This window comes from Poecilia latipinna, unplaced genomic scaffold (assembly GCF_001443285.1).
Source record: "Poecilia latipinna isolate Pla-1442-1.1 unplaced genomic scaffold, P_latipinna-1.0 Scaffold107, whole genome shotgun sequence".
NCBI classification, from domain to species: Eukaryota; Metazoa; Chordata; class Actinopteri; order Cyprinodontiformes; family Poeciliidae; genus Poecilia; species Poecilia latipinna.
In genome coordinates, this window is record NW_015112723.1 from 753,574 (window position 1) to 770,643 (window position 17,070).

At 39.5% G+C, this 17,070-nt stretch overlaps 1 protein-coding gene across 47 annotated transcripts in view; it reads left to right on the top strand.

Moving 5' to 3' along the window:
* kcnma1a (potassium large conductance calcium-activated channel, subfamily M, alpha member 1a) overlaps window positions 1–17,070 on the top strand; it is a 163,907-nt gene that overhangs the window by 136,042 nt on the left and 10,795 nt on the right. For 25 of the 47 annotated variants that reach the window (XM_015027806.1, XM_015027815.1, XM_015027807.1 and 22 more), the window contains 7 exons: window positions 347–440; window positions 5,770–5,896; window positions 7,192–7,416; window positions 7,940–8,132; window positions 12,434–12,547; window positions 13,771–13,854; window positions 16,205–16,335. In XM_015027806.1, the coding sequence (XP_014883292.1) occupies window positions 347–440; window positions 5,770–5,896; window positions 7,192–7,416; window positions 7,940–8,132; window positions 12,434–12,547; window positions 13,771–13,854; window positions 16,205–16,335 (968 nt within the window). The remainder of the gene's footprint in view (window positions 1–346; window positions 441–5,769; window positions 5,897–7,191; window positions 7,417–7,939; window positions 8,133–12,433; window positions 12,548–13,770; window positions 13,855–16,204; window positions 16,336–17,070) is intronic. The other 22 variants (XM_015027835.1, XM_015027846.1, XM_015027813.1 and 19 more) reach the window with 1 other exon arrangement.

Sequence of the window (17,070 nt, forward strand, 5' to 3'; positions counted from 1 at the left end):
CATTAATGTACCTCAAAGGAAACATAAATATAAGCGTATTTAGGATGTTTGCCTTCAATGTCAATTTACTATGCATACTATGCATATTTTCTCTCCTGGCTTTTATCAGATTTATCATCATCTGTTACTAATGCTTCTATTATATATCTTCAAGTTTGACACAGAGTCATTAATAAGTTTCCTTTTCTTCTGTTTAGATTTTATTTTTGCAATATTTAATTTTATTTGAGTATTTAATTTTGTTTGCAATTACTGATTGCTAGCTGGCTACTTTTTTATGTGCGGTCCATCACTCACTTTCCCAGCTGCCTTTCCCCTATCTAACACTCTGCCCCTGTATTTGCAGTTGAGGATGAGCATCCGTCGACTCTCTCACCCAAAAAAAAGCAGCGCAATGGGGGGATGCGAAACTCGCCCAACTGCTCGCCCAAAATGATGAGGTAAGAGACAATGATCTTATTCTCCTTGCAGCCTTCAAACAGAAAAGGGGAGGGAGGAAGGATGGATGGATGGATAGAAGTGAAGAAGGGTGGGTAAAACTTGTGTCTGACAGAGATGCTGCTGATGCTGGGAGTTTCAATGGATGGGAGGGGGCAAATTAGGAGTGGCAGAAGAGCGAGGTAAGAAACTCAGCAAAAGGAAAAAAAAAGAGAGGAGAAGTGCCCTGTTAAGCTGTGACTGTTAAGGGTGGCATGCTGTCAGCTGTTAATGACAGAGCTGAAATAATATTTCTGTCATGAAAAGCAGCTGTGAGGAGCCGTTTGAAAACTCCTCTGGCTTTAAAGTCCCAGCTGTCACCTCCTCCAGTCTGGTCCGCATGTACTACTTAAACAATGCTGGCACTAATGACACCGGCAACCAATCAGAGAGACCTGCATGGTTACTTTGCCCTCAGGCTACTGCTCTATTGTGGGAACCCCTGTGAGTACTGTTTCTGGTACTTAAGGCCATATGCAAGATGTATCCTCGCAATCAAATATGAATTTGGATATTACCTTCCTTTTATCCTGTCCCGTGGAATTAAACTGCTGTTAATTGATTTTGAAAGATAAAAGGGGCAGTGTTTTTTAATCTTTCTTTTTTTTTTTGTGCACCTCTAACTGAGAGGCTGTGTCAGATGCACAGCAGCGAGCCCAAGCTTTCACCAGTACATTTGTTTTAGACTTTAACCATAAAATAATGTGTACTGATTTACGTACTTGTTATCTGGGCAGCTTTCAGTCAATATTTTTGACTAACAAATATTCAGGTTTAAAAAATCTAATCAAAATCCAACCAATTTTTAAATGGTTTACTATCAACAAAATTAAATTATAACACTTTTAACTTGCTTACTCAAAATATTTTGTTCAATTATATAATTTGATTTGAAAGAACAAATCAAAAAATTTTAAAACACCAGGCAAATGCTGTGCATGTATAATTTTTCATCCAGAATCACCTTATTTAAGATATTTAAAACCTACAAGTGCAAACTGATCAATACCAAATACTCTTTATTTACAAGACTACAGTTTCACAGCTGCAGTTATTTCAACATTTCTCAAACATAAGTTTGATGAATGTTGGGACCTCCTTAGCATTAGGTTATATTTATGACTAACAAGCTCCGTAACAAAAACGTGAGAATTGGGTATGAAATGCCTACATAGTTTCTGAAATGGTATTCTTAAACTACTCCATCAAGGTGGCATGTGAACACCTAAAACGTGCCATGCAATGGCAACAGACGCCTCTGGCTTAAAACGTGCAGCTTGCCACCATGTTTTGACTTTGGCATTAACATTTCTTTAGAGTTAAAGCTGGACGAACCTTTTAAATCTGCTCTAACAACGTAGCATGGAACATTTTTACCTGAAAAACAGCTAAGACGTTGTGTTAATTAGAAATGACTTCGTCAGACTTTAAAGAAGCTCATCTTGCTAGCTGTCAAGTCTGCTAGCATGTTAGCAAGCTTGAGCTTAGCGCTGTCGCTAAACATTGGCATGAAATGAAATCCTTGCTTCAAACTTTATCAAGCATATTCTTAATGATGGTTCTTAAACACTCTACAATTGTAATAGCTAAAGCACAAAATCAGTTTGCTACACTTTTTTCTTTATAGTAATTTAAATTGCATATATTTTTTTTAATATTACCTGACTGTTGTCCTCATATATGCTGTTGTGTTTTTTAATTGTTAGAGCAAAAATAATAAATTAACTCATAAAACGTTTTCACAAAACTGAAAAGACGTATATATTCTTTTGTTGTTATTGTATCTACAGATGCCTTATTGTTCTGTATTGTCTTCATATTCTGCCGTAGTTTTTTTCCTAGGATCCCTTAGGCAGCGATCTTCCTTCTGCACTTGTGTGCCTGTGTGATTTTGTCCGGCATACTTGCCCGCCTGCCTGCTTGCCTCCCCCTCAGTTCTCCACAAAACAAGGACTTAATAAGCCTTTACACTTGCCAAACCATTAGCTCGACATAGAGTCATACCCCTCAGTCTAGTTTGCAACGGAGTACCATTTTAGGATGCCCTTGCTTAGAGGGTGAAAAAAAAGAAGGAAAAAAAAAAACTACAAAAACAAGACACTGGCACATTTCCAGCTAACTGCTTGCTTAAAAGGCTGTTTAGTTTGCCTAACTTAAAGCACAAAACCTTTTCTTCTCATCCCGCTCTGCTTAAGAGATGGTCCCTGTTTGCCATGTAATATATGCATCTCTGCTTTGATCTCACAGTGATAATAATCCTTGCGAGTTATTTACTCAGTTTCCAAAACACTTCAAAGTGGTGTCAAAGTTTTCTCTGCTTTAGGGGGGCTTCTGTATACTGCTGGCTCTTGGGTACTGGCATGACAGGTCCTCTGTTATATGCGTAGATTTTCTTTTCTCCAAGACTTTGCCCGTAGCAGAACATCACATTATCCATTGTAATCCAGTGCCCCTGTTAACATATAATACAATACATAAATATATATATATATATGTAACAGATTAACTTTATGAGATGGATTTTAATGCACAATGAAGCGTGATCGCTTGAGGTAGCCCCAGGGAAACTTTATTCACCAATCAAGGCAAGGGAAAACACAATAGCGAGCTAGCAGAAGAGCCAACATACGTATCAAGTATTTTTTTATTTATTTTTTTTTTATAGGACTTGCTGCCTGAAGGTCTTTGTAAATAAATAATGATCAACAGATTGGCTGTGGGCTTTTGAAAAGTATGCCTTTGTCAGTTTGCATGATGGGGAAATTTTCAAAGCAAGAGGCTGCCTTCATAGTCTGGCAGGGAGGGATTGGGGGAGCACGCCCATCCCCAGCCTGTGACTGCAGACTGATGCACTGGAATAACTCAACTCTGTTTGAAATGTATACAGTGGGAAAGAGCTGGAAATAAAGGGAGAAAGGGGCATGATGTACTGGAGGGAGAATGGATGTAAGGGAATTACTGCTTGTGCTCCTTAAAAGTGTTCTTGAAAAATTTTAAAGGATCCTATGCTGCTTGGAAAATTCTGGAAAGACATGGAAGTTGATTTGAGTATTTTGAGCGCCCATCCATCCGTTCTTACAAGTTTTGTATTTATTATTGCTCAATAAAATATTCTGTTAATTCGTTTAAAAAAAAAAAAAAAAGCAAAAAATAAAAATAACGTGTGTATTAACACTTTAAAATGTTTCAAAACAATAAGGAATTGTGGTAATTTGAGTCTGGAAAAGTATGAAATTTGGTCATGAAAATTTTAACCCTGAATAAGACAAAATAGGAAAAATATTTGGTTTGTAATCTGATATCGGAATTAAGTTTGGTTTTGTTACTAAACAAATAAGTCCTTGACGGGGGAAAAAAACAACAAAAAAACAAAAAACTAACAACCACAAATTTGATTAAGGCTTGTGTTTACTTCTTAAAATAGTATTGTTCAGCAATATCATCCTATAGAATGAGATGATAATGAACTACACTACTCATGGCTTTAACACCTCTAAACATTTGAGACGGGACATGACTGACAACACGCCTCCACTATCAGAGGATGTCGCGGGATCCTCGGCAGCTGATATCCCTTGGGCGTGGCCCTGTAGCACAGAAGTGGCGTCTGCTCTCCCGGAGCCTTGTGGTAGGTTCAGCCCGAGGCGCGGAGGAGGAGGGGGAAGGAGGAGGCGGAGGAGGTGCACGGAGCCTGTGACAGGTTGCCAGTCACACCGCTGACAGCTCTGTGAAAGATAGCTGTCTTGGCAGAGCGAGGTGGAGCGGCAGCCCGCCTGCATGCGCTAGTCAGCCCGCGTGAGGAGGCGAGCTGAGCTGAGCAGATTGAAGTGACGGAAGGAGAGAAGGGGTGGAGGGGCGCTCGGCGGAGTTGATTGGCGCAACACGCAGCTCTGGATGAAAGATTCAGGCTGAGTGTAAAAACACTAAATGCTGTCAGTGTTATTATCACCTGCTCTAACTGATGGAGGGGAAGAGGGGGAACGAGGGCTGGAAAGAGAGGGTGGCTAATTGACAGCTTTTTTTATTTAACTCCTGCTTTCTCTCCAATCGGTTGGAGGGAAAGAGGAGATGACATCAAAGCCTTGTCATTGAATGGCAGTGTTGATAGAGGAAACAGAAAGTGATAGTGAGAGAGAGATGTATGTCAAACTCTTGGGACGTTTTCTCCCATAATATTCACGTCTGTCTCTCAGCAGCTCTGTGTTTTAGGAGTTTGCTCTTGCCGCTTCCTTATTTGTGTTACACAGTAAATACAATAACTTCTGCATCTTGGTTGTGAGAAAGTGAGAATGTGTCTTGTATAATAAGCGAGAGGACAGTAGACTGGTTGTAACTGTTGCCCCTTCATGGTCAGTGTTGCACTGGATGAAGCTCAAGAGCCCACTGGTGTGGATTAAGCTTGTTTGTCTGTGACATGATGCTAAAACATTTATGGTCATCATTTCAGAGAGCAAAATGTGATTAGGCAAATTCTTAAAATATTTAATATCAGAGCCTGTCTGAGCATTTGCTACCTACATGACAGTGGGAACTGAAAAGGAGGGTAAAAGCCAGTAATTGCTCTTGCATTGTCATGCTATTTAGACTGTAAAGCTCAAGCTTTTGTTTTTCCTTTCGAGTGTGAGCAAAGAAGGCCTCTGATCTCTTGACAGCAAGAAGAAAAGTTGGGTTAATGATACTTTGTCAATGAGGCCCTTATGATTTAGAACTAAAGATGCACAAATTTGAGATTTTGTAGCAGATACCAGTTCCACTTTTTCTAAAATAACAGCTAAATACTGTTTTCTTTGTCCACGTATTTAAAATATACCAGTCTTTAACCATAACATTTTTATGCTAAAATAATACAATCATTTCTCCAAAACATGCCAAACGTTCAGAGCTTTTCCTCTTTGCCTCACTGCAAATACAATACAGTTGGAAGATCAACTCCAATGCCTCCATAGAAAATATAGTTTCCTTCCTAAGAGCTTCCTAAATCTCTTTGGTTCATTTTTGAACATCTTACAGATCAAAATAGTGGAGTCTTCTCACAGTAACAACTTCCACACTAAATGTAAATGTTGTCATTGTGACCTGGTGGCACTTAATTTGGGCATATACAACATAATCTCCTAAAAAAACAAGTTTTTTAGGGTCCATCTGGTTTCAACAAATTGGCCAATTCATGTCACTGGCAGCTGTTTTTTTTTTTTTTTTTTTTTTTTTTTTTTCTGTTCAAGTGCGTAAGTATAGAGAATTATTGGAAATTAGTTTTCTTTGCATTAAACAAAAGCATTATCTGTTTTCCAGTCGACATGATCCCCTCCTAATTCCTGGAAATGAACAAATTGAAAACATGGACATGAACGTCAAGAGGTACGACTCGACGGGAATGTTTCACTGGAGCCCTTCCAAAGAAATCGAGAAAGTCATCCTGGTAAGCATGCTCTCCTCAAAGCTTTGCAGCTGCAGTCCTGTAGTGTGTAGATTAAACAATTTTTGCTTGGGAGCAAACATTTCCGATCAATACTGCAGTAACAGAAAAGAAAAAATATTCTAACTTGTACTGAAATTTCTTTCACTGCCTCTCTGTTGTTTCAAGGTGAGTTTGTTTAATTTAATTTCCTGTGTACAAGTCCACTCTCAATCTTCTCACTCACATACACACAGAGGCTCACTGATACTTCATTGATGTTTAATTGAGTAATGCTAACCTTGTTTTGTTTTTCTTTCGTGTGACTTACACTTGAGTGAACCTGCTGGATTTCAAAGATTTACTTTGGTGTCGGATCAAAGTTTGCATGAACTGAAGTTGGTTCCTAAAAACTTTTATGAATGTAATGATTTTTTTGTTCTTTACAAGTTAAATCTATGATATTTATTCCACACTGATCAGGCATAACATTTGAACACCACAGCCACTTTGAGCCCCTTATTCATGTATTCTGAAATGTTTCGCTCTAACTTCAGTAATTTGAGCTGCTGGAGCTGGAGCTCATGCAAAATCAACCCTTTTGCCATTTCACTGCTGTTTCTACCTTGGGATGACAGTACAGACTGGGAACAACCCATAGAAAAGATGATCAGATTTAGCCATTAACAGGGTTGCTGAAAACTTTACTCTTGCCAATATTTCATAATTCTAACACGTCAGATTAAAATATTCAGTTGTGCGATATCCCCCACCTGCCAGCGTAGTGATGAGGTAATCATTGTTTTTTGCCTGTCATTGGTTATAATATCATCCCTGGTTGGTGTTAAACATATTCTGTGTTGTCTGCAAAGTTGTACTTTAGAAGCAAATGTAAGTTAAAATATGATTTAAAAAAAAAAAACACATGGAGTTTATGTGACAGGTGACAGACGTTAAAGCAGGATTTTATTATTTTTATTTAAGAATAAGGTATTATCTTTACAAGGTGTCAGCTTGATGTTGCATTTTTCAGCCTGATTGAATTATATCCTACAAAACAAACACAATTTCTTTTATTCTAAGACTACTCCCTTCTTAGTGGAACAGTTCCTAGCTAAACATTGTCTTGTGTTGATGCTAAACTTTGGTGATGAAGGCAGATTTCTAGATTTGGATTCAGACCTTATTTTGCAAGTGAGAGTAACATTCATGCACAACTGCACTGTCTCATTCTTTCTTCTCTGGAACACTCTTTTCCCCCCTGTTCCTTTCTGTGCTCCTCTCCCCTTATCTACCCATGCCCTTCTGTTTCCCTGCAGACTCGAAGCGAAGCCTCCATGACTGTGCTGAGCGGCCATGTAGTGGTCTGTATATTTGGGGATGTCACGTCCGCTTTGGTGGGGCTGCGAAACCTGGTGATGCCTTTAAGAGCCAGCAATTTTCACTACCATGAACTAAAGCCTATAGTTTTTGTGGGCTCGCTGGATTACCTTCGGAGAGAGTGGGAGACTTTACACAACTTCCCCAAGGTCTCCATCTTACCTGTAAGTGCTCAGTTTGAATATTTCCCAGTTAGACACATATTGAAATCTTGAAGGGGCCGCTGTCATTTTGATTCCATCACACACGTCGCTCGATTGAAAGATCACTCCATGAGAGCTCAGTAAACCTCCTTCATCTTGAGGAGAGACACATCCTGCATATCCAAAGTGGAGTTTATGAATGCTGTAGCTGCAGTGCCCATCACAGATGGCATGGCTTGGTGCCTTGGAGCTTGTTAGGCCTGGCTTGACTGATGATCAGAGCAGAATCCCAAACACAGCCCTCAGCGCAGGCTAGCCTTTATATTAGTCCATGTCTATGAATCTCTAATGCCTGGTTAGATCAGTGGAATGTCATTGCCTCAAAACAAAAAATACTTGTTAACTAATTTCCCAAAGCTCCACTCTGCTCACTTCTTAAATTTGTTTTTCTCTCCCCCATGTCTTTCTGTTCCGTTTTTTTTCTCTCCCTTGCTCTCCCTCTTGCTGTCTCGCTCTTTTTCTCTGTGTTCTCCTCACCCTGAAGGGTACACCATTAAGTCGGGCAGATTTAAGGGCTGTCAACATCAACCTCTGTGACATGTGCGTAATACTGTCAGCCAATCAGAACAATATCGAAGATGCCTCTCTGCAGGATAAGGAATGCATCTTGGCATCACTCAACATCAAGTCTATGCAGTTTGATGACAGCATTGGGGTCTTACAGGCTAATTCCCAAGGTAAGGAGCGTCCTATTAGACTCCATGTACACTGCTGCCCAAAGGGGACAGGTTGTGGCAAGGAGGGAAGACGGTAGTCAAGAATGGAAAAAAGGAGAGGAAAAGACAGGGAGGGGATGAAGCAGCCTCACTGGAAGGAATAGAGAGTGCTAAATGTTCTTAATCAAAATTCTCTGCAAGTCTGCTGTATTATCCATAGGCTGACATGAGTGACGCTCGAGAGGACGTGCACACTGGAAATCTTGTGTTGACTGCTATGTCAATTCTTTAAAGTTTGTGTTGTGCAATTTTCTGACAATTTGAGTGTTGTCTCTGGTAATTAAATGCTCCTAAACCTCTCTGATAATACTTTTTAATGATGTAATCAACATGACTGTGCCGTTTGATGTCGTTCCCCCCTGATACAGAGTCTGGCAGATCGTCTGGAACAGATTGTTGATGTTTGCAGACAAACATATGAACCTGGCATCCCATCAGGCCTCATCATCATTAAGCAGCTAGTACAAATCACCAGGCAGGCCAAATCAGCTGCTCCTCATTAGTCACGACAAAACAGCGACACATGCGGGCACACGCTTTCCACATTTGTGTGGGTGTGTTTGCACCAGTTTAGACACACGCGGATTCATGCCAAGGCAATCTGTGCAGACACACTCACCCACAGGTAAACCTCGGTTTATGTTTACCTTGAAAGCCGTACCTTGATCTCAGTGCAGCGAGCATCACCACAGCAGAGATGCTGACTCAAGTCTCATAGAATATTTTTTGCTACTCTTTCTTTGGTTTGAACGCCGTGGAAACATTTTCATATTTTATCACACGACAACAACAAACTTCACTATATTTTCTTAGGATTTTTTGCAGTTAGACTAACACCAAATAATACATAATTGTATTCAACTTCCTTTATTCTTTTGTAACTACATAAAATCTAAATACAATCTTCTTTTAGAAATCCCATAATTAGTAACTATGCTTTGTTTCCTGTGTGTTGCTTGAACATAAAACCAGTTGTTGCAAAACATCAGAGAAGACACAGAATAACCAAGACAAAGGAACACTGCAGACATATCATGGAGTTGCAATCCATAGTTAGTAAAAAGAAATATATATATATATATTTGCATACCTGCAAACCTAACAAAACATGGACATCTACATGAAACTCACAGGTCTGGAAAGAGGAGCATGATTCATGGCACATTATTCAGGATGATCTGCAGAGATCCACAGGAAGAATCTGTTGACTGAACAATCATTAGTTACACACTCCAATAATCTAGTCTCTATACAGGAGTGGCAAGAATTGAAGTGGAGTCCAATTAGAAGTTCACAACAAGCCATGAAGAAGATATCACAAACATGCAAAAGAATGTGCTCTGGTTAGATGAAACTAAAATTGAACCTTTCGGAGTTCAGACAAATCGTTATATGTGGGAGAAAAGCAACACTGCAGAACACCCTGAACATATGATGGCCATCATGAAACACATTGTTGACGGCATCATCCTGTTGCAATGTTTTAATTCTTTTAGTCAGAGAAGATGGTGGAACTAAATTGAGAGCATCCCAAGATAAAAACCTGTTAAGTGCTGCCGAATACCAAAAACTCTTGCAGGAAACTCTACAATAAAAACTTAACAGAAAAACTGGCAACAATGCAATGCTATAAACCTTAACGAAGAAGGGTTATTTCAGTTATTAGAGACTTGAAAACAATATGTCTGTTTACTTATTTATTTATTTCAAAGAGAACCCCTGGAGATGTACCATCATATTTTCTAAGAAGGTCCTTACAAAACATATAATCGACGATAATACAAATCTTAATTATAAAAATGATTTGTGTACATTGCTGCACTGCAGTGATTATTATACAAACCAGAATTGTCTTTTTGTAAGGAACATTTCCACATGTTTAACTTTTATGCCAGTGGTGCTATTTTTCCCAGCCGTGAGTGAGTGATTAGCTTTCAGTGGCAGAGCCACCAAGGAACAATAAGCAGGCGGCGAAACCTCGGAGCTCGTTGCTCTGGGGAGCGCTACTCACAGAGAGCCACCTCCATGCAAAAGCTCATTGGACTCGGTCCCTCTCTCCCCAGATCGATGCGCGGAGCCGAGTGTTATCAATAATTGTGTCTTACACGAATTACCCATTTAAGAAAACACACATTCACAGTGACATGCAGTGATGCATACGCAAAGTACAGAAAATGCACTAACATACCCAAATGCCGCAATTGTTCGGGGATTCCTTCCTTCTGGCGTCGCTCCCGTTCAGACGCTATCTGTGGAATTTGGAAGGTGCAAATGAATAAGTAAACACGTGCTTTCCTAGGGGAGAGCTTCTCACGGCTGCTTGTAGAATGTAGTCAACCACAGAGCATAGCTGTGCCCGCGGGGCTACAAGGATACGGGGGTATGTAACCCAGATCTCGCTTGTCTATTGTACACTGTAGCTCAAAAGGCACTATTTTACAGCCTCTCACTGCGAACAACAATGTAATGGAGAGGATTTTGTGTAATGAAACTGCTTTTAAAACTTTCTGGTGGTGTATTTTGCTGGATTAATTTAATAAAAGAACATAAAATACATAAAGTCCTAGAAAAACAAACATAATTCAATTGAAATCTAGAGACCTTTGACTTGATTTATATACTGGGGATGCAATATTTTTTAGGTTAATATGCTAATGCTTCATGTTGAGATTAAATTCTCTCAGGTAATTTAGCCGAACCGTAGGTTGATCCGACAAGATAACATATTTAACTCTCAACAAAGACATCCAGCTCTCTGGAGCCTTTCAGCTCATACTGAGTTGCAGCTTTAGGCTGTAACCCTAACATGTTTTTTGAAAGAAGCACAGCAGTAGGCCTCGTGTTTCCCACCAGCATCGCTTTCTGGCGCATGAGCTACAACTGAACAGAGGCTGTTTTCCTACATCTTTGCGCTGTCTTCATGTTCGCTGTGGAAAACTGTTAGAGCAGCATTTAAGAGGCAAAATGCAAAAAAAGAAAAAAAAAAAAATCCCCCAAAACTCTGTATCACACTCCTATGGACTTCAACAGTGTGATGTTGGAGCTGATGCTCTCTGGCTGACTCGCATTGTCAGACCTTGTTTAATAATTGGTTTAACAAAAGTTGGGATCAACCAGGCTTCGGTTCAGTGTGTGCTTTCTACTCCGTCCTAAACTGCTCGGTGTCTTTTCGTTGCAAAGGCCTGAAAGCTCTCTTTTGTAATGTGAGCAGCGTATTGAGACTTTTGACAAGAAAAGAACACACACGCGCACACACGCATACTCACGCACACTGAATTTGCAATGCTTTTAAAACTTTGTGACCTGAATATATTCCTTGCCTTATGTTTCCATGGCCTTGGCACTATAAGCTGACATTTTGCTGTAGTCAGCACTAAATGATGGATGTCAAAACACAGGTGATGCATTATGCATATAGCATTACAGATTTAGGGTGTTTACTTGTCACTTTGAGAAAATGCAAAAATGTGAAGTCATGTGAATTCGTACTGCTGTCACTTGCACTTGTATTTCATGGTTCTGTGCCGCACCATAAAAGGTTTTCAGGATACACTTCACCAATTTTATCGTAACAAAATGAACAACATATAAAATTTATGTCTGCCCATAGATGGAGGGATCTGAATGCTAAAGTTGTCTTTGCTGACCCCTAAAAGCACAGTAACTATCAGTTTTTAAGCAGGCACCTTGTTCACTTTGCTCTTTTTCTTTTATTCTTCCTCCTAATCCACACTCTCAAATTGTGCAAAAAGGGGACATAAAACAACTAAATGCTAGGTGAGCTGATGTGAGCAAAATATATAAATACAGAGACCTTGGTGACATGCTCATTCTTATGACTCTTTTGAAGTAAAATACATTTAAAGTTGGAGTAGATTTTTGTGCCTTTTTCCCCTTAATCTTGACTGTAATTTAACAAAGAGGCACTACTCTGCAGGGCAAAGAAGTACATAGAAACATCTTGATATATTTTTCAACTTTTTAAAATTTATGGTATACATGTGAATAATAAGTAGTTAATTTGAAAAGTTTTACACAATCCACAGTTATCTTTTATCCACTTGTATCCATCTGCCACAAAACCTACATAGATAAACCCAACTAGTTTGTAAAGCCTCCCTAATGTTGTAAAAAAAAACAATAATAATACACAGATACACCCTTTACATTTGCCACCGTTTCTAGCCTGGAAAAAAAAAAAGTTTGCTAAAAGCTAAATAAGTTTTTGATTGTTCTTTGTAACAATGTATTTCTGTCTGCAGGTTTCACGCCTCCTGGAATGGACAGGTCATCTCCAGACAGCAGTCCAGTACATGGCTTTGTGCGTCAGGCTTCGGTAACCACCGGATCCAACATCCCCATCATCACAGAGCTAGGTAAACCAGTTTCCACCCACCTCCAACACAGATATCGCATGCCATACCTTGTAACCTCAAATCAGCTCATAATTCATCCCCAGACATTGACAAACAGAGCTGATAGTTCAAAAACCTCATCCTGCTATCAAAAGTTCCAACTCATTCAGTGTCAGATTGACTGAGGAATGCGTCGTTTGGAATTTTTGCTTCCCTTCAAGTCTGCCTAAAGGTTTTTTTTTTTGTTTTTTTTCCCCTACATTTACTCGATGTGGATAGTTGCTTTCAAACGACAAGTTGATTTGAAGATGTCAGGCCGGCACTTTCAGGACAAAAGCTCCATCTCCTGCAATTTGTTCACTAATGGACAAGAGAAACTCAGCCAGATGGAGAGGGAGAAGGAGGGAGAAAAGGTAGAAGGACAAAAAGTGCCTGGGTTGCAAAATATGTCCATTTATTAATAACAATGCCACTGGTTGTATTCCCACTGGTGAGGGGGACTCATGAAACTTTCAGATCTCTAAGGGGCCTTCTCAAACACCAGAGACCAGCTACTTTGTCTCCCCTGACCCAATTAGGGAGCAATAGAGCGTGAGGCCAACTAAGAAAAGGCCAGACAGAGAAAGCTGCTACCTAATGCAACCCGGCCATTACCCGAATGGAGGTTCTCCCATTACACTTTCTGACCACAAAGATTATTGTCCAAGTCAGGTTGGAGTCACTCACTTAAATGGTAGCAAGTACTGGCGTTGCACCGCCGCTGCATTCTTTCTCACAAGAATCAAATCTAGATGTGATAACATTGTTCCACAGTTGAGGAACGAGCAAGAGGGGAGAGAGCCTGCATGTCACACTGGAACCATGTGCTATAATTACACTGTCATATCTTCAGGGTACAGTGCCAGGAGCAGATTAAAGCTGAAACATAAAAACACTCCCTATCAAAGGTGCATGATCAATTTTCCTTGCATGGTGTGTGAAGAAGGTTTGTTGGTGGATAAGACCTTGTTTATCCCCTGTTCTGTGCTACCGTGGTAAAACTGATTGCGGTTTTAAATGGTTAGTGCTGTGACACCTATGGCTTTGTATGCACTTTAATCCAGAGACACTGGAGAACCATGAGCGTAATTCTGGAGTCGACACAACAATACTTTGACTTTTTTTTTTTTTAGAAAAAGCCTTTGAAAGTGTTTCAATAACAACGGCATCTCTCCCACCTCTCTGCACTGTCTCATCACCATTAGCTAAACCTGGCAAACTACTGCCATTGGTTTCTCTCAGTCAGGAAAAAAAAAGTGGAACCAGCATACAAATGATAACAGAGCTGGGTAAGCTGAGCCTTTGTCCTCTGCTGCCGTCAGATCCCTTGCTCCACTGCTTGGCCTCCTCATCAGCTTGTCTTGATTTATCTGGCTGCATTCAAGGCCCTCTTTGCTCCCATGGCTTCACTTTAAAAACATTTTTATTCTTTTTTCTTGTTTTAAATTTATGGCCTTTTTAAAAAAAAAAAAAAAAAAAAAGATTTTGCCCTCCTTTTTTGTGTTTCCAATGCATCGCTAGGCCTTTGATCACGTGCGGTCTGTCTTTGTGTATGTTTTCATAGCAACATGCTGCCCTCCACCTCCACTCCACTTCCCGTTCCTCTTCCAAACACTCTTGCACGCTGGGCTGCCCCGCTACCGGTCACCCCTTCGACCAAGACCCAGTTGATTCATTGTCACTTTGATTAACATTTTAGCTCTACATCTTACAGAGAACAACTAGGGATACACAACAAATCGGGGTTTGACCGATTGTATTCACTTTTTAAGACATTGGTGAAGTACAAACTAGCACAAGTAAAACTGGGCCGATATCAATACCTGGTATCTGTTTCCATCTTGCTGTCATTTGCGTATGTTCATTTGGTGGGAAGGGGAAGGGGCTCGTTGGCCATGAGGTGTTTTCATTGGCATGTAATAGTGATAGTGATGCAGGGGAGGACTGTGAGCTGGTTAACCGGAGACGAGAAGGGATGTCAGTGTTGTTGTTGTTTTTTTAAAGGTGTTGCAAGGATCAGAAATATATCTAATATATATGCACCATAGCAACAATACTAATATTGGATATTGATATTGGCCCAAATTTTACGATAAAACAAAGTGGACCAACATATTTTTGGCTTTCATTAGAAAAAAGCTAAAATTGTCAAGATATGTGTGTATTGAATGTATATGTTTTGATTTAAAGTACTACATCACTTAAATAACTAATCAACTGTTAGTTTAAATTCTCATTTATTGTGCTGACACTTCAGCCTGAAATCCAAAACGCACAGTGATGTGATTCACGCTGAACCATTTCACTTAGCAGACCACATCTACACCTGATGTCAGTGTGATAAAACTGTGTTGTTACCTGACGCACCATTTGAATTTCAGGGAACAGGTAAACATGTAAGTTTCTCCAGCAATGATGATGTGACAAACACATGCATCAAGGAAAACTCTGAAAGTCAAAGCATGATTTGATAAGTGCACGATGTCCAAATGTGACGTAATAGCCATTGTTGAAGCTGCAGTAATAAGTTTTCTTCAGCAAAGAAATTTCACCGGCAACATCCTGCTAAATTTGATCACTCTTGATGAAATGAAATGCAGAGAGCAACGATGCTTAAGATATATTGCACGAGTGGTGTTGTGAAGAACAACAAAATGCAACGCATTAAAACTGACTGGGTCCTTCTGCAATGGTTACTACTGTGTATGAAGAAAATGATGTACAGGAAATACTTCTGAAGCTGTGTGTGAGAATGTCCTGCATGTTATGTGAAGGAAACATTCCTTCATATTCAAGCACTAAGCTACCATTAGGTGTACAGCTCCATGTACATTTACTGAAACCACTGATAGAGATTTGCTAAATGCTTTCAAAGAAATTCATGTTTTTGTTGCGGCAGCATGATCTTACAGTAAAAAAAGTAAGCTAAAGAAAGTTAGTCATGTATAAACCATTAATCACCATGTGATCTCTTGTTCTCCTGGGGTATAAATATGATCTGACACGGTGACATATTTCTACTACTAAACTAATACTTCTAAAGTAAGAGTGATGTGTGTTTTTCTTCATAAGACAGGAAATGAAAATGCAACAAAAATAGTTTAATTTTGCCTATTTGTACAGTGTATCTAAAGGGAATTTGAGTTCATAATGGGATTTGATTTAAGTCTTTATACTGATAAGTAAGGAGGAGAAAAGAGAGAAAGAAAAAACAGAACATTTGGAACCTTTTCTATTTCACGTTGTCTAAAAGTTGCATCCACCCATCAATCCATCCCAAATTTGTAGCCTGAAATAAATCAATTAATTAGCAGCTTTTTTTTTTTTTATGTGAGATTATGCTACTGCCAAAAAAGACAAGATGCTTTTCACCTTGTCTTTGTTCATTTAGTTTTGATCATTTTGATGTTTTTTTTTTTCTACGGTTTTTAATTCAGGGCACAGTGTTTAGGCCATTGAAAAGCATCACTTTTGTACAAATTAACGCAATTTTTAACACACCTGAGTCTTTTCCTTTGACATTACTGCCCAACACCCAAAAGCAAGATAAACTAAAGTTATACATTTCTCTCAGATATGCTGGTGTGTGTGGCCTTCACTTTGACCTTATCTAACTCAGCTTTTCTTCCCGTCTCCCAGTGAATGACTCGAACGTTCAGTTCCTGGACCAAGACGATGACGACGACCCGGACACGGAGCTGTACCTCACTCAGCCCTTCGCCTGCGGCACCGCCTTCGCTGTCAGTGTACTCGACTCCCTGATGAGTGCGGTGAGCTTTTCAACGTGCTGCAAAATTGCTGTGATTTAACATTTCACTGCATAGTTTATGTTGGAGCTTGTACTATTTTGTGAGAGCCCTTACAAAGTGACACACATGTTAAAAAAAAGTCATTACAGGTAGTAATATTAGACACTTCCAGTGCATCTGAAAGGTATTATAGCGCTTTGCTTTTTCCACATTTTGTTGCATTACACTCGTATTCCCAGCTGTATTAGATTAATCTATTTCCACTGAGTTTTTTTTGGAAATGTATTAAAAAATTTTTAAAAAGTGAAACAATCACATTTACATAAGTACTCGTAGCCTTAGCTTAATATCTTGATGAAGCTCAATCGAGCTGTTTTCACCTGTCATCCTTGAGATGTTTCTACAGCCTAACTGGAGTCTACCAGTCATAAATTCAGTTGACAGGACTCGATATATAAAGGTACACTCCTGTTTGTATTAGGTCCACACTTGACAGTGCAGGTCAGAGGTCAAACACCAAACATGAAATCAAACAAATTGTCTCTAGACCTCAGAGACAGGAGGTTTTGTCTTGAGGCACAAATCTGGGGAAGGATAATGAATGGACGGTTGCATGAACAGATGTGAAAATGGGTGCAAAGATATCTCTCATCCAACCTGAAAGGAGCTTGAGAAGAACTGTATAAGAATGGAAGAAGCTGCCTGAAGTTAGGTTTGCTAGGCATCACTTTCAAAAGGACAAGAAAATATAATTGC